Raw genomic sequence first — 26,477 nt, forward strand, 5'->3', positions numbered from 1 at the left:
CGCTTAATACCAAGAACACAACCAGAAAAACAGCCAGTCGACTGCACGCGTTTTTAGCGCTGTGGGCATTTCTTCTCTTCGCTCTGTCCATCCTAGTATGCGTATCATGGACTAGTTCCTACGCCCGGATGAGCGAACACGAGCTACAAAAACTGGAGTTTTTCGCACTGCTCCGGATACTGTTCACCACCGTGATTTATCTACAAGCTCCCTTACTGATCATGATCATGACCATAAAAAGCCGGTATCTCTACGATATTGTCTGCAATCTGACGGTGTACACGGAATCCATGATATCCCAGAAAGCAGCCACCCGTATCCGCTACGTCATTTGTCTCCTGATGTCATGGAATGCCATCTACATTGCCGGCTTTATGGCTGCTATTTATAAAACGTTTCTTGAAATCCGAGGGGTTCAAGCTACGGGTTGGGTTGAAAAGTTGGAAGTTTTGGATTTAACTCACCGAAAATTCCGATGATTATCACGTGCGTTGCCTCCATGCTGGGTGGAGCCCATGCGGTCAGCTGTGAAGTAGTCCCCCAAATGGCTCTCTTAGGTAGTAGCCAATTAAACTTCCAAAAATATTACTCATGTCAAACATTAAAACGACCAAATATCTTCAGAATCCGCTTTATGCGATTTCATGACATAAAATGATAAAATAACGGATTAACAAAAACGAACTGACTGTTGAATAGTAATTAAAAAACTAAAATGGCATTCGTTTATTTTGAATTCTTTTCTTTGCTTATAAGTGATAACCAAAAGCTTTTGTAGATACGGTTAAAACTTATTATTTTTTATATTTTTAAAGCTATATTTTTAAAGCTTTTAAAGATGAACGTACTAAAGTTATTCTGTTGAGTCTCAATGCTGATTTTAGGCACTGTACTTTACATGGGGGCGGCCTATCAACAGATTCGCCGTGATGTGTACAGAGTATTACATGAATTTGCGCCAAAACAGGAAGAGCCGACCGCGCAGCAGTTGGAGGAACTACAGCTCAAGTTCAAGCGACTCCAACTGTTTGTCCACGACCTGGATGGTGTGTTTGCGGGATTCTCGTTGTTCACTTTTGTTAAAGATATAATCTGTCTGGCCGCCGTACTGGGCGCGGCGATAACAGCACGGGATCCCACGGACAATCCGTATGCTAAATATGTGGCTAGAGACATGACGGTTGTCATTGGTGGTCTAGGACTGGTCAATGCTTGCATCAAGTTTGGTATTTGTATCGCGTGTCAAGAAACGGTAAACCAACTATTTCTTATGCAGCAAAAAAAACAAGCATATACGTAGCGGAAAGATTTTCGTGATGATTTAAAATTTGAATGCATTGGAGGTTCCGTCGATCAAGGTGGCTCTTCAACGGACGGCGGTGTTCTTCCACGATGCACCCATAATTCGGAGCAAATGCGAAAGTTTCATCGTAGTGTGTGGTGATCATAGTAATGCGATCACGGTGGGAGGTTTCTACCGGATCGATAGAGAATTCATCCGTGCGGTAAGTGTCGTGCCGGCGTATGTTTACTCAGCAATTACGTTGGTGTAATCAACAAACACATATCTTTATATTAGTACACAGAATGTGCAATGTGGCAGCTTATTTTGTAGATCGCTGAGATCGTGCTGACCTACGGAATACTCATTTACCAGACCCACGACACCAAAATGGATATTCGGGGACTAGTGTCCAATAAGCACTTTGAGATCTTCGAGGCGCGCATGGGCAAATGTGCTGGATTCAGCAACCACAGCTTAGCATTACTGTAATAAAGGAAGCATATCAATGAAATCATCTGGTTTAAAAGCTGCAGCAAATTTGTATTAAAATTTGCCTGTGTCATTTTTTTTTGCAATTTGTATCTCTAGTTTCGTGGTGCGCTAGATTCATATCTTGAATTATTGAAAAAATGCTCTAAAAATGGTTTCCGTTCTTAATTGGTAGTTATGGGAGTGGTATGCAACAGAACCAGGTAGGATAAGAAACGCACGTTTAGTGCACCAAAACGCGTTTAACTGTTTTGCCAAAATCTATCAAAAATTAACGGAAGTTACTCCTTTACCCTTCTATGTATTCGAGAACGAAAATTCTCAGGAAAATGTATGCACTATACAGATTAGCTGGTTGGAACATGGAAGTAGCATCTATACTTGAAATATGAAACAACGACAAAAGATAACGAGACTTTAGATAGTCTCTAAATATAAGAAACCCATGATCCATTCACTCAGTGCTCATTTGTTTCTTTTTCCGTCTTCGTACGGCGTAATGTCATTTATGGGGCCTACGAACATTAGGCTATCTGTTGCGTACCGCCCACCCCATGGTTATACAGCGCTGGTACGGCGTTGATCGATGCTCACTTCCCAGCTAATTTCTGTTTTGCAAAGGTAGCGATAACATCTCCACCCGCCACACCCGACTTGTTTGCTGTGATATGACTCTGTCGCCAATAAAGGGGGCTTTATGTCTTTTATGTTCGGTACAGGCCTGGAAATCGACCAACGTGCACGGCGCTGAACGCACAAGTGCGCATCCGACACTGTTCCCTAGCCGAGAACTTCCACATGCCCACACGGCACTCGCCGTTCCGACGAAAGATGCAAAAATGCAAGTAGAACGCACTTTAGTTAGTTTTTTTTAAAAACAGGTCGGTGTGCCAGAGCGTATGTATATCACTGGAGTTGTCAGAAAGGCAAAACTTCCAAACGAAAGGCATTCCTGCCATTGCACGATGCTGTTTCTCGAATTTCGCGTAAATAATTCATCGCATGACACAATATTTCGATATTGTATTGCATATGCAGCTGTTATGGTAATTCTGTACAAACACTGTGCCTGCGAATTGACATACCATCGATCCTGAGCCTCCGCAGACCCGGAGATATTTCTTAGCTGGCAGTACTGCCAGCCTTAATCTCGGCTTCCTACAAGTCAGCAGTTTTAGGCGCGCGAGTATAAATCGTCCAAAAGTTCTTATAAACCGACCAAAAATGACCTGGTTTGTGCGGATGATTGCGTTTTGTATGAAGCTTTTTGGCTTATGGCCATACAACAGCAGTGCCACGACAGTATACCCGAAAACCGGCGAAAGGCAGCGCTTCCAGTTCAGCCCATACCTAGCCTGCTGGGCATTTGTGATATTCGCAATGTCTCTTTTTCATTGTCTCTCGTGGACAACAACCTACCTGCACATCAATGCGAAAGACCTCCAAGAACTGGAATTTTTTGCTCTGCTCCGAATATTCTTCAGTACGGTTTTAATGGCCCAAGCGCCGCTGCTGCAGATTACCATATGCAGCAAAATCCGGCACCTTTTTGACGTCACGTTCAAATTAATCACTTTTGTCGAAGATTTTACATCACCAGCTCTGAAGACCCGATCGCTATACGTTATTATCGTCTTGTTAATATGGAGCATTGTGTATTGCACGGGTATTATCGGAGGTGTTTATCAGAGCTACGACGATCTGTTGCTCTACACAGACAGTTCTTGGATGATGCCAGTACCGTTATTGGGAGCCATGTCACCGCAGCGAATCCCGATTATCGTTGCGGCAGTATTCGCGATGATATGCGGGGCGTATGCCGTACTGAGTGAATCCGTGACCCAGATGCTGCTGTTCTCTGCCATACTGTACATTCATGCAGCGTACCAACAGATGCAAACTGAAATGGATGAATTAACGCTGGATGCCAAGAACGAAGAAGTATTGGTACAGCAGATGGAGAAAATGCAGCTTAAGTTTCAAAAGCTGCAATTATTTGTGAACGATCTCAACGACATATTTTCGGGGTTTATGTTTCTGACCTTTATCAAAGACATTATTTGCTTAGCAGCGGTTGTGGGCGCTGCGATTACCGCACTGGATCCCAGCCAGACAGACCTGTTGCAGTGGTTCGCCCGGAATATGACCTTAATTATTGGCGGTCTGGTTTTGGTAAACGCGATGATAAAGTTATGTACCTGCACCCTCTGTCACGAGAAAGTCAGTGCCACACTTACATTAGATTCGCTTTCAATAAATACTGTATAATAAAAAGATAATAAATCATTAGATTTAAAATTAAAATAATTAAGTCTACAAAAGCTAGTTTTTCTCTTCTAGATTGATGATGTCAGTTTAGCGCTGCAGCGTGCTGCCGTTTCCATTGATTGTGTGCATTTACGCCTCCAAATCGACAATTTCCTTCGGCTAATAAGAACGGGAAGTCACAGTATCACCATTGGTGGCTTTTGTAAGATTGACCGCGGCTTCATTCGATCGGTCAGTGCTGTACCGAGTGTTTCTCTTCGAGAGCCCACATATTTTCCTAATTTTCTTTGCAGTTCTTTGCAATCCTCCTCACTTACGGTGTACTCATTTACCAAACACACGACACCAAGATGGACATCCAGAAACTGGTTTCAAATCAGCGCTTCGCTGCTTTTGAATCACACTTCGACAAGTGCTTCGCCAATTGTACAGTGCCGGCTGAAGCCACTTAAGAACGGCACGTGATATACTGAGTGCATGTCAGCCGGTTTGTCGCGATCTGTTACGCCGGTCGTTGGACCGTAAGCTGATGGCATACAGTTGCACGCAAATTTACTTAATAATTTTTTGTAAGATACTGCATCAGCTGCTTTTATAAATTATCATAGCACTCGATAACGACGTAATTCGGTTGTGTTACTGAACAATAAAAGAGACAGACTGACGCGTGCCACATGTCCACTTCGCACATCCACTTCTTCCCTGAAAGGGTGCATGTAGCGTATCAATAAATTGCCGTCAATGGCAGCACGCTTGTCGCTTGTCGGAATAACTTCTTACACTTGCTACAAAGCGCGACCACGAAAGTTTGTTCACCTGCGGTAATCAACATGTCCCATCTACAACCCGATTGTCACAAAACACACGACAAACACTCCATAATGTGACGTATAACTCGTAAAAAATAAATTGACCGGTTTTCGCATAAGTGTGTAGTTCCTTGAAAAACCGACAACAAACAACCAGGAATAAAATAATCAGGTTGTTAAGTAGGCACCGTTTAGCATGAGCAGCTCGATAACAAGGCGTTAATGAGTCGATTACTTTCCTATAACTTTGCTGCCTGCTGGCGATTAAATGTCAGAAGCAGCGAATCTGCCGAGCATTTATTGGCGATAAATGTTCTACTGTTGGATTATATAGCTGCTCTGCGGTAAAACGTTTACGTAAGCGCCAAGCCTATAATTTTTTAATAATGGAGGCGATACTTGTTTTTTACGTTGTGTTCATGGCTGCCTGTACATCTGCCCAGAACGGTGAGATTCGCGATTTTTTAAGAGCGTTTTTTATCGTGCTATAGTTTTTTTCTTTAATTTTGATTAGATTCCCCTTTACCAAAGAAAATCACCACTGGGAAACTTTTAACTACTGTCCCGGGCAAACAAGCCGAAAATTCGAACATCGTGTACGCTGTGCCAGGCAACTTAGTGACCATTTCCTGTAACGCATCCATCGAGCTGAATCTCAACGAAACGACTACTTTTACCCTGCAAATTTTCAAGAATTCACAGTCCATGCGCAACGTCCTTCTCACTTATCTAAACATACCACCGCGGAAAATTCTGCTGCCGTTGAATGGGTGGAAGGACCGAAACATAACGTTGTATTTTCAAGAATACCCGTTGGTCTATCTTCCCAATACCTCGGTGCAAGATGAAGCCACCTATGTGTGCTGTGTCAACCTGGAGTCGCGGTACCGAGCATTTGTTAGCCGCACAAAATTAAAAGTTTTATGAGAATCTGTATCTCTTAGGGAATAATTTATTACGGCCATGTATCAGCGGATCTCATTCTTTTTGCTTGCTTGAATAAACAATTTTTCTTAACATGCTGTACCTTTTAAAGAAGGCGATATCTGTCGTGCTGGTTTGTATTACTGGTAAAAGCTGTACTACAGACACTGATTAAACACTAAAAAAAAACAGAATTAATAAGCCATTTTTTTGGGCCAGATACATCTTAGGGAGCATTATAGCGACATGGATCCTGTTCAATGGACAGCTTCCCATCTTTCCCTTTCAAAACCTTCAAAATTTTTCCAAAACCACCAATTGAGCCGCGCTGCGCTGGTTTGTTGTTTAGGCTCACCTGAAAGCAGCCATAAAATGTCATAATGCCGCAGTGCGGGATTCTACAAAATCGAATTATTTCGCCAAACTGTACTGTTACCGTGTTACGTACAATGATGGTGTACATAACACCGTCCGGTAAATTTTCTGTGCGATAGCTTTGAACAGGAATCCGCTTGCCGTTCGACACCATCATCTTACAGATGAGGTTCGGACCATGGGTCAGCGCAAACTGTAACAACATGGAAGGAGTGGATTTATACATAAAAGTGAAACATACGCTTGGTACTCTGTAGATACATAATTCATCGTCAGTTACTAATGGAAGTGATCCGGTACATGTCAACAAATTCGTGTAATGCAGGAAAACTTTCACTTTCGCATACGTACTGTACTCTCAAACATACCGAAGCGAAACATTACGCCATATTACAGATTTACCCGCTTGTCTGTCTTCCTAATACAACTTTGAACGACAAAGCCACTTTAAAATTCTTGCTTTCGCATACTCTCACACGTTTTCCAGCACTGACATTAAAATTAATGCATCTTGAAAGAACTGATCGTGATTGTGAGGTGAAGAGTCGTTTGTGCGAAAATTAGATATGCAGTGGAACCACATAATTCAATACTTCTAGCATCTTTACCATCCCCCAAGAATTTCGCAAGATAACGCGATGATGCATAAGTCTAGTAAAGCCAGTAGATGAAGAAAAGGAGATTGTGAATAGTAAAAGTCGCAAAATAACTTTGTATTAGGTATAGACTTTGGATTACTTACTGCCATGTTGACCAATTCTTATCATTATCACCTACCAGTAGGTTACTAATAAGTGATACCCGATGTGATAAGTCAGCAAATCAGAGCTCTCATAATAGTTTCGAGTCTTTTGACTATGTACTTCATATGTACAATAGGTACAATACACAGTAATTAGCGCCACCTGAGATGTTCAGTGACCAACTGGATCGTCAAAATCAATTTCTTTTCACTTTTTATTTATTTGACAATATGCACATCAACCATGTCTGTAAAATGAGTATAATTTAAATACGAAAAAACTTACTCTTCATTCAAAAATAGTGTTGCAAGTTATGTAACTGTAACCCTCTATTAATATGTTCGGGGCAAGTGGTAGGGCCATCGCATGCATTTGTAATTCATACTTACCTGGACCCGGAATGGCGCAGTTCACGATTTGCCCATCCCCATCGGAGTGGTCCCATTGCACTTCCGGGATTATGAAGGTGGCCTCTTCGGTCAAAAAGATCGGGGTAGGGGGTCAGAATTTTTGATAGTTGGGGGACTGCGTTCGCGCTATCCCCTTCCAATTAAACAAAGAAAGGGGAGACTGGGAGGGTAGTGTCTACACTGTCTAGTTTAGACCACCGAAGTCTATTGCCGATAAGCAATACGGCGATAAATCACACTATGCCTAGTGGCTACCGGCACGGGCTACCGAATTCTGTGATAAGCAAGTATAGGTACAGTGTGAGCAGATTCCACTAATTGACGTTGATTGGGTGTCATTACACGAGTACTCTATACAGTATTTGCCAATGTTCATGTGGATAAGTATATCCTAGGCACTCGGGTTAGTACAATTCGGCATAAGACATTTACAGTATAAGGTGAGCAAGAGATTCCTTACGGTTAGTTATGAATGCTTATTTTAAGCAACAAAATGCTGTTCTAGGCATACGTTCATTTCAAAATTCAGTTACTCGTTTGAACAAAAAACTTTCACTTAAATCATGGAAAAATTTCTAGTTTTATTATAGCTCATTACGTTTTTGCTATTGCGAAAACTGACACAAAAACTGATCAAAAAATACGATGCCAACTTTTCGAAATTCCATATATTTGGTATTTTGGTTGCAACCGTTAGGTTACAAGGTGTTTTATTGAAACAATCAGTAATGCGGAAATGAATACCAAGATTTTTTTGCCGTTCAGTTTTGAATTTGATAACAATGTCATGTACCGGGTCACACCCTTAACTGCTGGTTGAATGTTATAGTGGAAGTTACAGGCCGCCACTGAATAACGACCCTTCCAGTCACTGTTTTTCAATAAGTAATTCGGGGGCTTCGAATAATAATACCAATTCTGTATCGCTATCGCATTGTGCGACAACATCTGTTGCGAAAATTTACCCGCAAGTGTTGCTGCCGAGCCTTGTTAAACATCTACGCTTTAATTCCCAGCATTCTCCGCAATAAAGTTTCGAAACTTGCAGCAAGAACATACCTTAGTTATGCTTTCGACTTCGGCATCTGGACGAAGAGAACTAACTTCCCGTGCACCACTGATTACCACAAATCCCAAGCACAACAAGATCCTATGCCCAAACATGGCTGCGATAACACAGGACGAGTTGTACTATGGAGTATGGAGAACGCCTTGCAAATTATAATTATGTTAGATAATCGAACAGGTTATTACTGTATTAGCGATTTAGCGTATGTACATAATATTTATTTATCCGCCAGTCTGCTAGAACACTCTGACTTGTCGTATAGAAATTATAAACAGCCTGTGGCACACAACCGGAATTTTTGCTGGAGGTCACACAGTGTTGTACGAGTACATACAGTATATAGCATGACTTGCACTATCGCTGCAAAAAGTCGCGAAAAAACTGCAAAATGATTTTTATGTAAATTCTGATAAACGGATTTTTCGTCTTAAACTGCGGTATATTCAGTTACAAACCGGATCTAAACATGCTCCTTTCGTGTTACCGCTCATTTGAATTCGAAGTTGCACAATTTTTGGGTCGGTTTTGTTGCATTCTGCTTTATATGTGGCTTGAAGCGAAAACTGCCGCCAAGTACAGAGTACTTGTTCCGCCAGGTACTTGTTTTTATGCTTGCGTTAATTTATTAATCGCACTAATTTTCAAAGAAAACAAATTACAATTTGAAGTGCGTTCATCATGTAGAGAAATAAAAAATGGCACTTTTGACATTTTGCGCTTTTAACTCTGGACCAAACCTTCTGGTTTAGTAAAGAACTGGCAGGACCCAAACCATCGCAGAGTCATTTTACCGCCACGATGACTTGTCACTAAACTACAAGAAATCGGTGATGACAGTGCGTCAAACCGATCAAACAACAAATTTAGCTAATACCCTGACGCATAGATTGATTCATTTTGGCAGCGGTGCAATATCAGTAGCTATGACCGGCTGCCATCACGTATATCCGGCGATTTAACCAGAAATCACCACACATTTCGGTACGCAACATTAAGAGCGCCACTGGAGCGCGACAGTAGAACATTTTCCCTGGCAAACTGTTCCCGGGTTTTCTTTGTCCTCGACCGCTGTCACCGCCGCGCCGACATCTCTCTTATATGGACACATCCTGACGCGAAATTAGCCGGTGCCACGTTGACACGTGCACATGTGCGCAACCGGCATTTTTACACACCAAAGACGGTTTTTTTCTCCCTATGCCATGCGCAACACATTCCAGCAACGAATCTAATTAAGCATTCCAGCCAGTGCGGATGCGCAAGCGAGCGCAGCCACCGCTTAATTATGATCCGCCACATTTTCCCCTGTCACAACATCCAACCGCGCAGCGCCTCGGTTTCACGTCAGTCCAAAGTGTAAGCCGCAGCGATAAGCGCTACCCATGTCAATACATTATCAATTCTAACCCGCTTCCACCGTATTTACCCATCGCAACCGCTGCTACATAAAAATGTTCGGCAGTTTGTTTGGATCTCGCTTAACGCGGAATTAAACGACGTGTGGTTGTTGTGCGGAAAGATGGGACCATTCAAATAGCGTGTGCTGTTAATATTCCCGCCATGATGTTTTATGTCGGTGCTAATGGATGATACGGACTATTAAGGCTGCGCCCATCACAGACAACAACTCCGGGTAAGTGTCCATACTGTTGGAAATGATGTCTCCCAACCGCTTTTTCCGGTCTGCCTCTCGTTTCCCCCGGTTGACATAACGAAGCCGGTGCATTTTCTTTTAATAACCCGATCAGAAAAATGATGTAGTTTGCATTGCTAATCTAAATATTTAGCTGTTAAGTGTATTTATTCTTGGCCATTTTCGTATCGGGGCGCTCTTGCTCTCGCTCACTCTCTCGGTGTCTCAGCACTTTCCCGCGGCACGACATGTACTTGGATGTGATGGACATGATTGAGAAATCAAAACAAAACACTGGGTTATACGCTGTGCAACACACGCAGTACATGCGCTTTAAGTAGCCTCTAAAAATGATGTCCCATCTCATAAATCTTATGCCACAGCTAAATTTGCCCGCACGTTTGTCCCCCCTAATGTTCAGTCGTGTCAAATAACCGCGGTTTGAACAGGCCGTCTTCGTAAGCGCCACGATAGTATTCGATTTTGAAGCGCGTCGCGCAGTTTTTTTGATTTATGCTAATCGAATCAAGCGTTGAGTAAAGGTTACGCTGTTATACACTGATTCCCGCGTCCTCTCCGGCTCGCATCCCCCCAATAAAAACCCAGGTAAGCGGTGAAGATATTTCTCCAGTATTGCGTTCTGCGCCGGTTTTCCCGCCGCCATGTGCACAAGCATAGAATGATGAATGATTGTGCAACGCCGGACGACAGATAGGCTAATCCGCTATCGATAATCCCTTATGTATACGGTGCATTTTACGCTCGGTATGAACTTGATCGGGGAAAGAGAGCGTCTTATCGCTGCGCAGTGCACAGCCGTATAAATAACCGATGCGTAATTATACCGCGATTTATTAGTACGGGCGCTGGTTCCGCAACATTACCGTTATTACGCGAACGGGATGTTTAATCAGTATAGTGGTATTTATATTTAGTAGCGTGAAAATGTGATAAACGTTGTTTAGCCGGCGAGTTCGATAAGAGTGGCCGGCAAAAACTCATTAGCGCAGATGGGGTGCGCGTTATGCACCCGGGTGATGACAGGCCGTGATAATTAATGTTGAGAGTGGTTTTCTCAAGGTTTGTAGTTAATCAACGGCTGCTTCGTTGCGCGGACAAATCGCCAGCACTCTATTTTCCCGCCGATGCTGGTCGAGTTCTTTCTCCGGCATGTTGGAAATGATGTAGGCCATCGTGTTATTTAATTCCGTTGCCGCCGTGCTTCGCAGTAAGTTTTCCCGTGCGTCGTGAAGGCCAAATATGTTGGCCCAACGGAATGGTAATTCGATCATTTCTCTCTCATTCTGCGAGCCGCGGGAACTGTCAAGCGTATTTGCCAGGCGGATTATTTTACAAACGGCACACTATATACAAAACGAGTGCTGCGTTTTAATCTTTAACATTTTCCTTCTAAATGTTATGTATATCGCGGAGGTTAAGAGATTCGCACTTTCCCAGCAAACAAAGCCGGTAATATTTAGATGATGGTTTTGTGTGTTTATAATGCGCAAATCAATCCCATTTTTGGTTGGACATGGAAGCGTATTCTACTGCTTTGTAGAGTTGGGGCGGTTTTAACGGCGACGTAATAGCCGTGATGAAGATGTCGACAGCCGTGTGATGACTTGTTAGAATGCTAATGTTTATCCTATATCTTTTGCTGTCGTCCATTTCCGTAGATCGCGACATGCACACACAGTATGCCGGGTTTGATAAGCGGGCTGGATCGTTAATGTTGTTAACGATGTCATTTATGGGAGACAGATCGTGTTGCTTCCTGCATTTTACGCTTGTGTTGTCTACTGTCACTGGCATCTACTCCAAGAGTAGTTAATAAAATTACCATTGTACAGACACTCAGGGAAGCGTGTATCATGGACTGATCAGGATATAGCATGTAGCAGTCTGTAAAAAGCCTTTAATTCAATTTTTCTCTGCTTCAAGCACAACTGAACCAAAAATTCTGCAGGAGATATGTTGATAATATTGTCCATGTTGATATGTTGATTATACATTTCTGAAAACTCTGTAATTACTAAAAAGAAAAAAATAAAAACGTCTCCACAAGGTGTACTAGTGGGTAATGTTAAAGAAGTTCAGGACTGTTTGAAATATTAGAGGTTTTTTTTTAATTGGGAGGGAAATTTATGATTTAATTCTAAATGTCACTGAATTTTTTGTTGCAAAAGAATTAATCGAAATTTAATATCGATTTATAATGCAAACAATGTAGGTCATTTTTACGGCATACAAAGAGAAAAAGGCATATAAAGCTAACCCGCGTCACTGGTTTGTTTTCCTTTTCTTTGTACTGTTGGCTATTGACGCCTGCGGGATTTGGTGAAGTGAAGCGGCACGGCATGAATCCCCATCCAGCGTCCACATGGTAATTGATTAGCCCAATTAACGCCTATTGACCAGCACATACACACACAGACAACCAACGCCCGCCGGAAGCGCTGTAGCGCGGGCGCGCTGGCGCACTGGGTAATCCAGCCGGAAAATATCGGCGAACACTGCCGCGCATTGACAGCAGCTGCCCAGCGCGCATAGATTATACAATAGCAAATATTATTCCATCCACTCTCATCCAGCTGGCACTTGATAGCCGAGCTAAATGCTGAGAGAGAACGGAGAGTGATATATATGCCGGGTATTCCATCAAAATACACCCTCTCACTGGGGACGAATGGAGAGGAGAATGTTGCCTATGTGGTGTGTATTATAAATGCGGCCGTGGAGATTATAAATTTAACTCGCTGCAGCCGTTGTACAGATGTGTCGGGCCCCTCTTACCGGCACTTGGCGTCCATCAGCACTTGGGAGAAAATGTTTGACTTGGAGTGCCTGTATGATTGATGGTGGGGCGCGCGTTAAAACGCGCGCTCACCGCGGGCTGCCAGTAGACGTTGCATGCGGGCAGGTTAAGTCAGTGTTTGATTCAATTTTCCCGGCACGAAAATGCCGGTAAATGAAATCACCGTATGCTCTGGAGAAACGAAGGCTTTTAACCGGCAATTTTCGTGTTTTCGTTGAACCGGCGAAGGCAATGTTTTTTGCATTAACGAGCCGCGTTATCAAAAGCTTTTTTAAAAAACTTTATTTTTTATTTCTTCCTGATTTACATACAAATTTTGTATGTGTTAAATAATTTATTCATTATATTTATTGGATATAAATTTTCAGTTTATTAATGTATGGATAAAAATTTTGGACGCCTTGTATGAATATAAATGAATATAAAAAGGTTTTTATACATCATACAATAATTTTTGTTAAGGTTATTTTCGGTTAATATTAGATTTTCCGCGTCTCTCTGATTACGCATCATTTGAAGCTGGCGTAATTCGATACAAATCGCTTCCTGCTCTTCCCATTCGACCTGTTCCGCTGACATGGCCGGGAAAGCACGGATCCCATTCTCTTCCCGCTATAGTGCTCTACATCCGTGAATACGCTCTGAGTGGCTAATTGTTTTCACGCTCGGAGCACAGTCATATCCCGCGAGCAGCAGGATTATTCGATTACACACACCCCGTCCTGTACGTACGCTCCCCATCCCGAACACGGTGCATATGCATCAGCGGATGCCAATTAGCCGCATATTCTCCACGTCTGGCTGGATTTCCGCGCCGGCATGCACAATTGTCCGCGGGTCCACTGCATGGGTTTAATTACCGCGCTCCGTGGCCCAGCAGGAGCCGGGAGGGAAGTCGGTGCAGATGCGAACAGCGCGCACGGATATCAGGAGTGGGCAACGATTTTCCCGCTAATCATACACTACTCGACACTCACTGCAGCTGAATCGATAGCAATTAAGCGCAGAGATCGTCAAGTGCAGCCTGTACGGTTTTCCTGTGACCGTTACCGAGCGGAAAACGGTTTTAGTTTACACTACATTATACTCACATATCAACTTGGAACATCACGATAAAAATGCGTGATTATCACTTAAAATTAACCGGACAATCCCTTGTAACTAAATATTAAAGTAGGTCCAACATTTCGTGTCTGCAAAACGCTAAACAAAAAACTATTCGATAGCTGAAAAGCTCTAATTAAGTTTTAAAAAAAAGGAATGGAAAAACGAGAACGAATTTCGAGAGAATTATCATTCAATACGTAAAGTCTAAAGTCTCCAAAAACAAGTGCTACTGTAACTGTCACCTCGGGCAGTTTGCACCAAGCTTTGCTATTTTAATAAAAATATAATCTTGACTTTTTTCTCTCATTAAATACAGAAGCGCTGTATAGGAGAGTGTTGTCTATAATAAACGCATAAACTAAGTGCCGCATACTTTGCCGCAATATAAAAACATGCCGCGGTTAAGTAATAATCGATACATTGTGCCCGGGCGCCTTAAACATCGAAAACCGGCATTCACACTTAACACCAACAATATAACTCCATCTATCCCGCCACACGGCAAACATCCGCCGCACGGTACAACTGTCACCGGCAACAATACTTTCTCAACCAGCCACAGAAAACTCCACTCAGGTAACTAGCCTATACCACCATCTGGTAACAATCCAAAGGTCAAAAGCCGGGAGATTTTTCACCGCGTTTTCTTTAGTAAAGTCCCCATAAAGATGCCGGTTATTGTGCGCGCAATTTGTCCCGGACACGACGCATTAGCCGGGTGCTATTGTATGGCTATACAGTGTACACGCCGCGATCCTGTCGTCAGTGATTTCCTCCAGCATCCCCCCGTGCTCATTCACTGCACTTCCTGTTGCAACTGGTTCCTCTCTGGCACTTTTCGGCTATTGTACCGGCACATCTCTCTCTCTCGCTCTCTTCTCTATACACGAGTACTCTTCCTCTGCGTGTGTGGATGTGTGTACGCTCTTGACGCAACCCGACCGTACGCGGGCGGGATAACACCGCGCGGCGTGCATAGAGAGAAGGGAGTGTTAAGTTACTAAGCCAACCGTCGAATTAACAAGCTTGTTTTCTAAGTATAAACGGCCGGTCCTGCGAAAAACTCGGCGTTTCTCTCTCTGGCAGCGTCGGTACTGTGTATGTGCCACATTCCTCGTTGGCGTTTAAGCTCGCGATTCAATCCCGGGGTATTTTTCCTCTAATGCGCGGTACACAGATGATCAGAATGCGGATCGGCGGGGAATGATTATATTCGCGCTGGTGTGTAACAGCATCATTCCAATTTCTCCATCATGCTGCTAAATCGGGCTTGATTAACAAGAGCTGGCTCGATCTGTACATACATTCTGTCCGTCTCTCTCTCTTCTCTCTGCTATCTCTCGATCGCCGTCGCCGTCTACCACTGGAAAATGCCAATGAGACATTTCCGCCGATGCCGGCATCACTGTGCTGTCGTTTAATTGTTCTCCGGTGATTTCGTTCCACGGGGGATTATATCGAAGCCCGTGGTCTAATTGATGGGACAGCTGTATTGTTTACTGATGAGCCCGATCTGTTTACTTTAGACCACTATCATACATTATGTAAAAACCCGGCACTGCATGATGTAATCCCTGGGAAATGCGAAAGTGTATCGCGTATACAAAAATGCTGATGATGTGTTATGCGGCATGCTGTATTAGCATTGATGGGATCGTGGATCGCGTTGATGATACTGATGATGATGATGATGATTTGAATTATTTCCAATCAGGATTAGTGCGGCCGCGGCAGCAGCAGTATCCTGCTGTTGGCCGGCAGCCGCCACAGCAGCTGACACGCAGTTGCGGGAATATACGTGCTTATCGCCACCGGTGTCGGCTGGCATTCTGGCCCGGCGCATCGTGTCTCTGGTGGGTAACCGTGTATACACTGCCGGGCAGGGGTACTTTAGAAATTATAATCTCCCGGTGCACTCTTTTAACATTGGCCATGAAGGATGGTGTGTTTGCGTTTCGAGAGGAAACGGCTGCTTTTCTGTGCATTTATTTTTAAACGTAGCCTGCTTCGATGGAGGTGAAATTTGATCCCGTTGCATGTGCCGGGTTAATCCGATACGTGTACAGAGTGGTGTGTATGCGGAATGGGAATATCCGCAATTCCGTGATAGTAACGCGGACGAGAAAATGCGTTTGTTTGTGCGCTTGTAAAAATATGTGCGCCTGAAAATTTCAAAACAAACTTATTGCTTGACTATAATTTTAATATCAACAAATTTTATTCAAAACCACGTTCCGACAAATTTAACGGACAAGAGCCGAAATCCAATTTTATAAAAGTCTGTAATCGGAAAATATTCAGAAATTTCTGTAAATTACTGTGACCATATTTACGATGAAAACTGCCGGTAAATTATATTTTAGCATGAAAATAGGTATATACAAAATTATCCGTGGGTAAAAGTGTCGCGATTATGTTTTGAAGATTTATTTGTAGCGTTGATGGTAGTGAAGTCTATAAATTGTTGAAAACTGCGTATTTTTCCTGTGTCATTACTCCGCATTTCGATCGTATTATTTGTTTATTCTGGCGCTTTGATCAAACCTATTTATCCCGGCGCGCTGCCTCTCTCTTGGCTCCGCTGATCGCAGCGCACAGCTGACTATTGTGCGATCGATTAGCCACAAAAACAGGGAAGCTGCATTTTGTTGATTAATCGATTGGCGTATTACGCTGCAGCGCGATCGCACAGCTCCACATTAAACTACGAGCTTTCTTCCCGTTGAAACCGGTTGAAACCCTTCATTTTCTCTCCCGGTTAGGGAAATTTGTCTGTGTATATAACCAGTAAAAGGTTTTCCCATAAATGACACAATATATATTGTATCGGTTGATGTGTGTGTATGGAGGAAAGTGTGTCTGTGTGCCGGGGACGAGATCACGATCGCGGCTGCTGTTGTCCTGTTGGACAGGGCGCTGGTAGAAGAAGACAGAAGCCGGTGCCGGGTTTTGACAAATTGCTCTCGTAGTGTGATTAACTCATCCGCATTTGCATCCCGGGCGCGGTGCATGTGGTTGATCTTCATCCCGGCTTGTACCACAAAAGCGGATTTGTCGTAATTTGCATTGACATTTTCCCCGGAAAATGTCGGTCAGGGATACCTTAGCATGTCTTAGCGGTTGTGACAGGCTATCGTTAAACAAAAGTGTCTGATGCAAAAAAAGTGCAATTAAGGGAATTTTCTCGTCTGTTTCCGGTTAAGGCGGTACACATTGTTAGAATGCGCATAAGAAAATCAAAGCATCGATTTCAGAAGCGCATTTCGCTAATGTATAGAGCACTGGCAGAGCAGATAGAATAAAATTCATTATATATAAGAATATTTAAAACTGTTGAACGCTAACCTGCCATCGTAAATTTTTCTTTTTCGGGTATCAGAACAGAACTTACAAAGCTTTCCAAATTTATATTTAATGAAACAGCTATGGGGAAAAAACCCGCATAAGCTAAAAAATAATTCGCCCGATCACGAGCCGTTTGATAAACTTGCAAATCAGCAGAGTAGTTTTTCCCGGCAAGCCTTCCATTTTTTTGTAAAAAAGGTCGTAAAGCTCCGAATTAAATGTGATACTGTCGTAAATGTATGCGTCAGTTTAAACAAGTAATTCCCATGATCGACTACACATGCAAATGTTGGAAGCGATTAGCGCTGTTGGGTTGTTTACCCATTTGCATCGGTCGGTGAATTTTCCGGTGGTAGTGGTGAGACGCTGTGCGGCACGATGCGCCGGCTCCGTCCCGTTTCTTTTCCCTCTCACTGTCTCTCGCACATTCAGGGTAGCAAGACGTGCGCGCAACATGCGTAACATGTTGTGGTTCATTAGCTGTTCGTCTGTACCGAATACCGGGCTCCGATCGATGCCGGCGCTGTCTGTGGCGGGATGTAGTGCGGGATCGGTTACTTGCCCACTGGGCAGTCTCCCATCGCGAGCGCCCCTCCATTCATCCGGGAGTATAACAGATGGGAAGCAAATTGCTCCTTCAGTTTAATTACCACTGATTATCTGTGGAGATCTGGGTCATTTGCATGTATGGGCTAAATCACGACGAGATTCCCGGGAAAGATTTTAATATGCGCTGGGCTGGAGTGGCAACTGCCGATCGTGTGCTTGTATCCATCGCTGTATGTTGTTTCCGGCGTAATGGATTATTATTATCCTACGAGCAACTGCACGCTTCTCGCAGCAACTAAATTATGTTTGCTCGACCAATATATTTTCAGACAGATTGCGTAGTTCTTAATAAAATTAGCTTACCTGGTTTGTTATCCTTTTTACTTCAACAAGATAAAATACATTAATGTAATGTTAACCCTCTTCTACAGGATTTTTTAAAAAGGATAGATTTGTGTACGTTACACTTCAAATTTTTCGAATTTTTACGTCTGCAGTATAAATGATCGATGTGAAAGACTACAGTTTATTTCAGATTTATATATTGTAGTATAAAAGACTTAAAATCAAATTGAATTTTTAAATAATCATTTATTCAGTTAGCAATTAATCATAATAAAAAGTGTGCAGTCTTTGTGGCAGCTCGGAAATAATAAATGCCCGCATTTTTTATGTGACCTTCTTTTGATAGGCCGTAAAAATGCTGCATTAGTGCATTGTGCCCATCAGCCGGGATGGGACCGTTGTCGCGGTTTCCGGTGTAGTGAGGTTCTAAAATGGACTTACACAGCCGAAATGGCATCATCGCTTTGCCCGATCTCTAACAGTCCCCCTATAATGCAATGTGTCGTAAATGTGCGCGTTAAATTGCCGGTTATATGATGGGAAATGGTTTTGACGTACATCTATGAGCTGTAAAGATAGAAAATCCAATTATGAGACCCTCTTAAGGCCTGCTTAAAAGCGGCGCGGCTTGGCGAGTGTCAGCAGCACGGGCGATGCTATTAGTATCCTTCCGTCACTCCCCGCGATACCGAAATGTGCCGAACATTATGGCACTTGTTAACGCCGCTGTATTACAGCTCCAGATTGATTAGCGCGCTGGCGTGCCGGTCTGGGCTTAAAATTAATGCGTTGTGGAATTAGAATAAAAAATTGCCGGTGAATCTTTTAATTACACCAAGTCCATAAATCCTTGACTAGCCGATTGTGAATTCCAAATGTTTTGCCAGAACAGTATAGTAGTGTAATAAGTATTTTACTTAGACAATGATCAAGAATTTCAGGTAAAATAAATGCTACTCGCGAAAATGTGGTAACAAATTTTAAACTAAAATAAAATAAACATTGCCAGAAATTTTAGTATGCAAGAAATTATAATTTTAACTGCCAGTTTGTTAGGTAATTCTATTAACTGGTTTAGAAATAGTGTGATTGTTATTAGGCCAAAAAACTGCGCAGGAGATGCAGAAATCGATTAGGCAAAATCCCATTGTCCGCGGCAATTAATCGCAGATTTTTTCCGCGTTTATCGATCGAACGGGAATTAATATCCGAGACAGGGGGATTTTTTTTACATCCCATCTTCCGCTTAAGACAAGTGTCAGACGGCGATACCGTAACAAAAGCCCCTGGCCTTTGTCAGATCCGCTAAATAGCCGCATAAAAACCGCCCCGAACCCAGCTGCAGTGTAACGCGGGGCGGAAGAAAAGCGAGCCCGTCAGTGTTTTATTAGACAAGATGGGTCGAAAGAGCCCGGGCGCGCCATATCACAGAGGAAGAACGACTCAAAGATCTATCAGCTCGGGAAAAGGAGGCCGAGCCCGGTGGCTGTGCCGCCGACATGAGAGCATTTAGTGGTAATCCACCGTAGGGATTTGACGGTCCGCGTACACCGGGACGCTTGACACTTAAGCCCCGATCACTTCCCCTCTTTTTATCCCATCCGCGCGCGCGCTCGCTCGCATTTTACCGCAGCGCAGCCAAATGTCCATACAACTGTACATACAACAACCATACACCTACCCCAGCTGACACATAAACATTCAGCGAACAGGGAACACGGCTGGTTAAATGCCGGGGCGTAATAAGCGCGTCCTGTGCTCACAGTCAGCCACCGGTGTATCCTGTTGCACACTCGCAGCATCCATATAAAAACATATTCGCCGATGTATCTGTCGTATATCCAACCGGCATTTTTCATATAACCACCGTTAAACTTGGTATTGTCTTTACCCATTGCGTTTTCCTACGGTGAAGGTATATAGTACTCACAGATGACCCAATTATCTTTACGTTGATGTCGGTCTTGTTTTACTTCCAGATTCCGTCCGGCTGCGTTGTTTGTGTTTGATTTTTGATCCACAGTTTGTCGTCTCTCTCTTTCTCTCTCTTCCTCTTCTCTTTGTTGTCCCTTGTTAATTTGACATATCCGTGTATTATTATTCTTCCACACCGGACTCCTTGTTTAATCCTCGCATTCTCTCCTTCACCAACCTCTGTTGTCCGGGAACACAAACACTCACCGCTGCTGCTTGTTTTTTGTGTTGATTTATATTACATAAACGCGCTGCAATGATGGACGCTGAATCTCAACCGTCTCCTAATACGTCCCCTGTCCCAACCATCCAATCGCTTACTGTCCGGCTCCTTATGCTTGGCAAGGTATGTGTGTGTCTCTCTTATTCAGTTGTTTTTTGTCTGTGTGTGTCACCCATTTGTTTTTGACCAATCGGTTCCCGGGTTTACTTTCGTCGAGCGACGCGATACCCAATTATTGACGTATTGACCCACCGCCGCTATTGTGCCGGCCGTGTACATATGTACAGCTTAAGTGGGCATTTTGATTCATTTTCCGAATCATATTAGGAATGAAGAAAAAAAGTAAATGTTTGGTTGTCAGATCGATTGACTGGCGTGCGAAGCAACAAGCAGAAGGGGACAAGCGTGTTAACCGTTTTAACACGTGTCGCACGTATGTTTGTCAAGGCCAGTAGTACTGGATGTGTCAAATCACAGTCGCCACTATGACAGACAAAATGAATGCCTGGCAATGAGGTGTTTATTGGCTACAGTGTTAACATCCACGGCGATTTACGCATCCGTCGCTGGGTGCGTAAATCACTTTGTAATGAACGGGGGAAGATTATAGCGGTTTGAGGATAACGAGGAAAAAAATCCCTGACATTCGGCACCCATAAAAAACCCTAATTATACTTTAGGAGGGGTTCCTTGCAACGAGAACTGTGAGGCTTTAGAATAGAGGCGCACGTTGTAGTATTCAGTGAAGCTACGCTGCAGAGCTGTCACGTTCGCTGCAACCAGATATGCCGCTTACGTCAACAGACAAAACAGCCATGCCAGGGCACGCTTGACAGATCGGTGAGGTTGTGCGGGGAATAGAACATCTATTCTAACCCGGCTTCGTAAAACCCTTTCGTTACCGCGTTTTACGATGGTCGACGTAATCGTCGCACATGGAAGTTCAGCATGTGCGGCCAATAAAATAATAATTAACGAGTCAATATAATTGACTTTCTTCCAAAAACAAGAAAGCCACCACTGTTTTTTTACCATAACCTTTCGTAAAAAATACCGAAAATAAAAAAATATTTAGTTGCACACAAAAACGTCAGAATTATCCTCAGTTTCTGCATAGAAAACACGTTTAAAAATTGTAATTAATTTTGTGTATAACTAGTTAACGCTAAAATCCTAAATACTTTTGGCGTAAATATAAAAATCCATTATAAATGATGCGTGCTGTCGTCGACATGGTTTTCCGGCCGCAGCGGATGTAATACTATATTTAGTGGAAGCAGGCATATTTCGCTGATTAAAAACACACCCGCCCTTCCTTCCTCACCAGTTTCTTGGGTTACGCAAATATAGAAGATAATTGAGTTTATAGAGTCCGGGAAGAATTAACTCGGGCTGCCCCGATGCAATATGTATTGCGTCTTGTGGCTGGTAGTTGATTAAATAAATCACGATCCGCGGTGCTTTGTGGCGGTGGAGTGTAACTACTGTAATTATCGTATCAGATAGATTCTGCTGCTCCTGCGCAGGCATAGTATAATTATTCTCTTTTTCTTTCCAGGAGGTCGGCAGTATCATCGGCAAGGTAAGCCTCCCGGAAGACGGTAGCTGGAGATGTCGGTTATGGTAGCCTAAATAATTTAAATGATTATTTCCCGTCCTGCCCTCCCTTCCACGTCAACAGGGTTATTCTATCCGACGTATTTCCTATATATTGGAATAGTGCGCCATCAGCACGACTGGGAATTTTCTTCTAAATTTTCTGCAGCGCTGTGCAAGATCCTGCCAACAGAGATTCCTTTGATTACCCGAAAAAAAATTTAGATAAAACTGCGACATCAACTAACGATTTCAATTCATTTCCACGCAGTATTTAGTTACACAGAAGCAGCATTTTATTACGTCATAAAAATTAAGCATAGCTGCGATATCATTGAATGATAATTAAATTTAAATTTTGTGATATAATCGAAAGCTGTTTATTAACAATTTAGGATTAAAGATGGATAATAAATAACACCACGCAATAAAATCTGACTGACGCATGTTTATAATTGTTATATATGCAGAAGAATTGATATAATTTACGGTGGTTTAATCAGCCTGTATTAAACCTGCTTTTGAGCCTTTTCTGATTCAGACACCGCATCTCTCTGGAGTCTCTCCCAGATGTTCCTGCGCGACATAAGCTGCTTGTCAGGCGCAGCGTCGCAGGCAGGAAGAACCGGCACCTATCATGCTCAACTTAATCCCGCCGTAATCCGCGTCTTGACCCGCGCCAACGCTCTCAATACCGGCACACACATCACACACACATACACACAGCAGCGGCAGCCACATGAGCTTTCAACAAGCCAATAAACATTGTTAAATTTTGGTTAGACAAGATTAATGGATTATCCATACAGCATTTGTTGCCGTGACGGGCCGGGTCTCCATTCTCTATAACAGCACACATATCACTGCCGCTCAATTAATGAGCTTTTTAACAGCTAATTCGCCCACCACCGCGCGCGTCCGCACCACGTGCGGCGGAGCGCACGATCGATTACCGGCATTTTGCGCTGAGATTCGTGCGCCCTGCTTCACTGCTACTGGCCGGTTAATTACAGGAAAATCTGTCACGAAAGGTCATCTACTTAATCTAATCTTTCTTCGTTGCAGGAAGGCAAAAATGTCAAGCGTATTCGGGAAGAGGTAAGCGATGATAAAGTGCTGCAGAGCACATGATGGCTGGTTATGCGGGCGCGCTGCGAATTCCCGCCGCGATCGCCAGCGTGCTGTGAGAGGAAATAAAATGTTGTAAGTGCACCAGGCTGTCCGGCTTAATCAGCGTATTCTTTTTTTTCCTTCGTAACAGAGCGGTGCCAGAATCAACATCTCCGACGGCTCGTCACCGGAACGGATTGTCACCCTGGTGGGCAATGTTGACAATGTATCGGCGGCATTCAAGATGATCTGCACCAAGTTCCTCGAGGTGAGCGCCATGGGGTTTATTTATGGCAGCCTCTTCAAACATTTCACATAACTTTCATGGCAAAGTTTCAGCGAACAAAATTCGGTAGCGTCGCAAATAAATACACGCTTTGTATGTAGAGACGTGCTTTTACTAATGCTGGTAAATGGCAAGCGAGCAGCAATTTTGTTCTGACCAGTGTCTGCTGTTTATAGTTAAACTGTATACTGTTTTGTATTCTGTTAAAATTCAAATCTTTTAAACAATGGAAAACAAACCAAGTGAAAAGAGACGCTGTCAGAAAGATACATATACGTAAATTAAATGTACATTTGTGCGCGGAGATTCATGGCGCCCAGCCAAAATCTATGCGCCCGGTTGCCGCGGGCGGCTGACAGTCACCGTTGTGTATTACTTAGAGCGTTTATTTTTTGATTCGGAAAACAGTGGTCGCTGTCGGTGATTGACTGATGAACATAATTGATTTTCTTGTTTTTGTACAGGATATAGACTATAACGGGCAGAATGCCTTTCAGTCCAACGGAGCATGGTGGACGCCATTAACCATCCGTCTGCTGGTCCCGGCCAGCCAATGTGGATGCCTTATCGGGAAAGGAGGGTCCAAGATTAAGGAGTTGCGCAACGTATGTCAACGCTCTAACACTCCGTTCACAAACATGTACATTTGCTGAGCGGGTGGTTGTTCGTTTAGATAACCGGTGCATCGGTCCAGGTGGCCAGCGATGCCCTGCCCAACTCCACCGAACGAACCATCACGTTGACCGGCAACTTTGAGCCCATTACGCGCTGCTTCGAATATGTCTGCCAAATGTTGGCCGAAGTAAGTGCAAACTGTCATAAATCATAAAAATAATTACGCACAATCAAGGCAATGTTATAATTTTATGCTTCAAACGCAGTAAATAATTCTCTGCTCATACGAAGCGTAACAAAGCATGTACCTTGTCCTAAATGCCAATGCGGAACACTAAACACAAAAACTAGTTTTCAGAGCTTAAACCTAAAAATGCGTTCCTGTCTTAAAAGTTGCCGTGGGTTTAGTTTTTTCAATAAATTTTGGTCAGTCGGTCTATCGATTACGTACTACGATGTTTGCATTGGTAAAATGCCTTTGTTATTTATGGTATAGTCGCCTCCAAAAGGACCAATCATTCCGTATCGTCCGAAGGCCGTCTCGCTGAACGGACCCATCGCCGCCAACGGGTTCCTGGCAACGGGGAATCCCGGCGTGGCGCCGGTGGTGGCGCCCCAGACCGTGTTGATATCGGGTGGACCACAGGCGCCCTTCCTCCTGCAGAGTCAGTTCCCCTTGTCGCCCCAGGCCCAGGCCGATCTGACGAAGTTAACGCAGATGCAGCAGACGCTCAACGGCTCGGCTAACAGCGCCGCTGCCGCCACAGCGCAGCTGATGGGAGCGCAGCAAGCGGCGGCATTGCAAGGTGCGTAGGATAACTGCAGCACGAGGTGTGCGTCTCTATACTTACTTCACGAATAATTTACTTTTGTCCTACTGTTATACAACCCGAACGCATATGATAAAATCTTACGCAATATTAGTAGAGTATGTGGAAAATTACTCGGGGAGTCGGGGCGCATTTTGCTGGCCTACATTCAGAAAATACTGTAATACTGAAATTTTAATACGCCGTAGCAATAATACAGCCATTTACCGTAAATCGTAATTATATTTTCTACGATCGGTTGTCACAGACAAATCGATCGTAGCGTAATTTTATACGTATGCTAAACGACTGTGTTGTTGCTCTGGCAAATTACGGTTACTGTAATAAATTTTTGAACTGTTAGCAATTGCGTAGTTTTGGCCTGCGCAATTGACAAAAATCTTAGTTCATTGCGCTGGTATTTCACGTTTGTTGCAAAAACCCGAATTTTCCTGAATATCGACCCACAAAATGCGCCTGGTAAATCTTACATATATGTATATTGACCATTGATGTTTTAAAATGTTCGGAAATTGTAGTAGGATAGCTGCATGAGAAGTTATACCATGAGCTTTCTGTAGCACTTGGTTGTACTAATCTTTATAACACCTGCATAATCGTGCCACCCCATTAATTGTAGCAATCTATGATGACCGCGTACTTGCAGCCATGCTAACGGGATCGCCGATGCTCAACGTGAACAGCGGTGCCGTCCTGCGCAGTGTGAATGGATTAAGCCCGTCCGGGCCGGGCGGCGTCTCGGTGGTGGCGGCGCCCCCACCGCCCCCGGTCGCCGCACTGCCGCCGCAGCATCAGCAGAGCCACGAGCTGACCATCCCCAACGATTGGGTGGGGTGTGTCATTGGGCGGGGCGGGGTGAAGATCAACGAGATCCGCCATCTGTCCGGCGCTGTGATCAAAATCAGTCCGTGTGAAGATGGGAAGAAGGAGCGCAGTATCACCATTACCGGCAGTCCCGAGGCGGTCAACGTGGCGCTGTACCTGATACAGACCCGCATCTCCGCCGAGCTGCTGGCCAACGGTGGCTTCTGTCTCTAGTCGGGTGGTGTTTTATGCTGCTTTACGGTGTCGGGTGGTGTTTTATAAGGAGAAATTAGCCGGGATTTTGCGTAGAAAGTTTGATGAATGCTGTTCTAGGCTTATTTATTTTGATTGCATAAACTTTTTCTATGTAGTGGAATTTATTCTGCAGGCGCGATTTGCTGTTGGAGCGCCGGCATGGCAGTCAGTTGCAGTGATGGCTAAAATATAATGCAATGTTAGAATATAGTTATTATCGGAAATTTTGATTGATTGTTTCTACACCCGATAAGGATTGGATTGTTTGAATTGCTCTCTTTATAATCTTACGCCGAATGACGTAAAGCAAATGTACAGAAACAGATTCATTATTTATAAATCAATAGACATACCGCTGCATTGTACCGCTGCATAGTAATACTAGATCAGGCTGCTGTAAAACAGTTCACACTCGTGTATCAAAACAAATTATACCACATGATATTAATTATTATTCTTACGTCTGCGACAAGGGTGCAGAACATTGACTGCATTTTGTTTTTGGCCGGTGAAAACGATACCGGCGACACTTAACGGTTATTGGCAGTGGTGAGTCGTGAGACCATGGAGAACATACTTATTAAACTTATTAAACTCAAACTTATTAAACTATCC

The 26,477-nt window shown here is 43.5% G+C and overlaps 4 protein-coding genes and 1 non-coding gene across 12 annotated transcripts; 4 read left to right on the plus strand and 1 right to left on the minus strand.

Moving 5' to 3' along the window:
- The first annotated feature begins 16 nt into the window (after nt 1–16).
- On the plus strand, nt 17–1,774 carry LOC129590650 (uncharacterized). Its single transcript, XM_055485985.1, has 4 exons — nt 17–557; nt 885–1,252; nt 1,344–1,505; nt 1,616–1,774. The coding sequence occupies exons 1-4, from the start codon at nt 476–478 to the stop codon at nt 1,772–1,774; spliced, it is 771 nt and encodes a 256-aa protein (XP_055341960.1). The 5' UTR covers nt 17–475.
- A 3,371-nt stretch (nt 1,775–5,145) lies between these two features.
- On the plus strand, nt 5,146–5,958 carry LOC129590703 (uncharacterized). Its single transcript, XM_055486054.1, has 2 exons — nt 5,146–5,298; nt 5,366–5,958. Exons 1-2 carry the CDS (start codon nt 5,238–5,240, stop codon nt 5,776–5,778), a joined length of 474 nt encoding a protein of 157 aa, XP_055342029.1. The 5' UTR covers nt 5,146–5,237; the 3' UTR covers nt 5,779–5,958.
- On the minus strand, nt 5,796–8,568 carry LOC129590704 (uncharacterized). The gene is made up of 3 exons (XM_055486055.1): nt 8,363–8,568; nt 6,224–6,343; nt 5,796–6,130 (listed from the first exon to the last, which is right to left on the minus strand). The coding sequence occupies exons 1-3, from the start codon at nt 8,465–8,467 to the stop codon at nt 6,002–6,004; spliced, it is 354 nt and encodes a 117-aa protein (XP_055342030.1). The 5' UTR covers nt 8,468–8,568; the 3' UTR covers nt 5,796–6,001.
- On the plus strand, nt 7,275–7,439 carry LOC129590730 (U1 spliceosomal RNA). Its single transcript, XR_008690774.1, has one exon. It is a non-coding gene; the product is annotated as a U1 spliceosomal RNA (small nuclear RNA).
- A 795-nt stretch (nt 8,569–9,363) lies between the features above and the next one.
- LOC129590629 (poly(rC)-binding protein 3-like) lies at nt 9,364–26,214 on the plus strand. 8 transcript variants are annotated; one of them, XM_055485954.1, is made up of 10 exons: nt 9,364–9,728; nt 9,835–10,005; nt 20,149–20,489; nt 21,925–21,948; nt 23,028–23,060; nt 23,224–23,340; nt 23,823–23,963; nt 24,032–24,160; nt 24,470–24,779; nt 25,423–26,214. In XM_055485954.1, exons 3-10 carry the CDS (start codon nt 20,400–20,402, stop codon nt 25,839–25,841), a joined length of 1,263 nt encoding a protein of 420 aa, XP_055341929.1. In that variant the 5' UTR covers nt 9,364–9,728; nt 9,835–10,005; nt 20,149–20,399; the 3' UTR covers nt 25,842–26,214. The 8 variants fall into 8 exon arrangements, with proteins under 8 accessions (XP_055341929.1, XP_055341927.1, XP_055341934.1 ...); XM_055485952.1 differs by having other exon boundaries at nt 9,364–10,005; XM_055485957.1 differs by having other exon boundaries at nt 9,369–10,005; nt 25,450–26,214.
- Nucleotides 26,215–26,477: the final 263 nt, after the last annotated feature.

Source organism: Paramacrobiotus metropolitanus, unplaced genomic scaffold (assembly GCF_019649055.1).
Source record: "Paramacrobiotus metropolitanus isolate TYO unplaced genomic scaffold, Prichtersi_v1.0 Parri_scaffold0000041, whole genome shotgun sequence".
Lineage (NCBI taxonomy): Eukaryota > Metazoa > Tardigrada > Eutardigrada > Parachela > Macrobiotidae > Paramacrobiotus > Paramacrobiotus metropolitanus.

Excerpts from the sequence above, each read along its gene's own strand:
- LOC129590650 (XM_055485985.1), top strand. The coding sequence starts at position 476 with ATGATTATCACGTGCGTTGCCTCCATGCTGGGTGGAGCCCATGCGGTC. Across the intron at positions 1,253-1,343 it reads GTATCGCGTGTCAAGAAACG|GTTCCGTCGATCAAGGTGGC; the intron begins GTAAACCAACTA and ends AATGCATTGGAG. Across the intron at positions 1,506-1,615 it reads ATAGAGAATTCATCCGTGCG|ATCGCTGAGATCGTGCTGAC; the intron begins GTAAGTGTCGTG and ends CTTATTTTGTAG.
- LOC129590703 (XM_055486054.1), top strand. The coding sequence starts at position 5,238 with ATGGAGGCGATACTTGTTTTTTACGTTGTGTTCATGGCTGCCTGTACA. Across the intron at positions 5,299-5,365 it reads CTGTACATCTGCCCAGAACG|ATTCCCCTTTACCAAAGAAA; the intron begins GTGAGATTCGCG and ends AATTTTGATTAG.
- LOC129590704 (XM_055486055.1), bottom strand. The coding sequence starts at position 8,467 with ATGTTTGGGCATAGGATCTTGTTGTGCTTGGGATTTGTGGTAATCAGT. Across the intron at positions 6,344-8,362 it reads AAGTCGAAAGCATAACTAAG|TTTGCGCTGACCCATGGTCC; the intron begins GTATGTTCTTGC and ends ATGTTGTTACAG. Across the intron at positions 6,131-6,223 it reads GTGTTATGTACACCATCATT|GTGAGCCTAAACAACAAACC; the intron begins GTACGTAACACG and ends GGCTGCTTTCAG.
- LOC129590629 (XM_055485952.1), top strand. The coding sequence starts at position 20,400 with ATGATGGACGCTGAATCTCAACCGTCTCCTAATACGTCCCCTGTCCCA. Across the intron at positions 24,161-24,469 it reads TCTGCCAAATGTTGGCCGAA|TCGCCTCCAAAAGGACCAAT; the intron begins GTAAGTGCAAAC and ends TTTATGGTATAG. Across the intron at positions 24,780-25,422 it reads GCAAGCGGCGGCATTGCAAG|CAATCTATGATGACCGCGTA; the intron begins GTGCGTAGGATA and ends CATTAATTGTAG.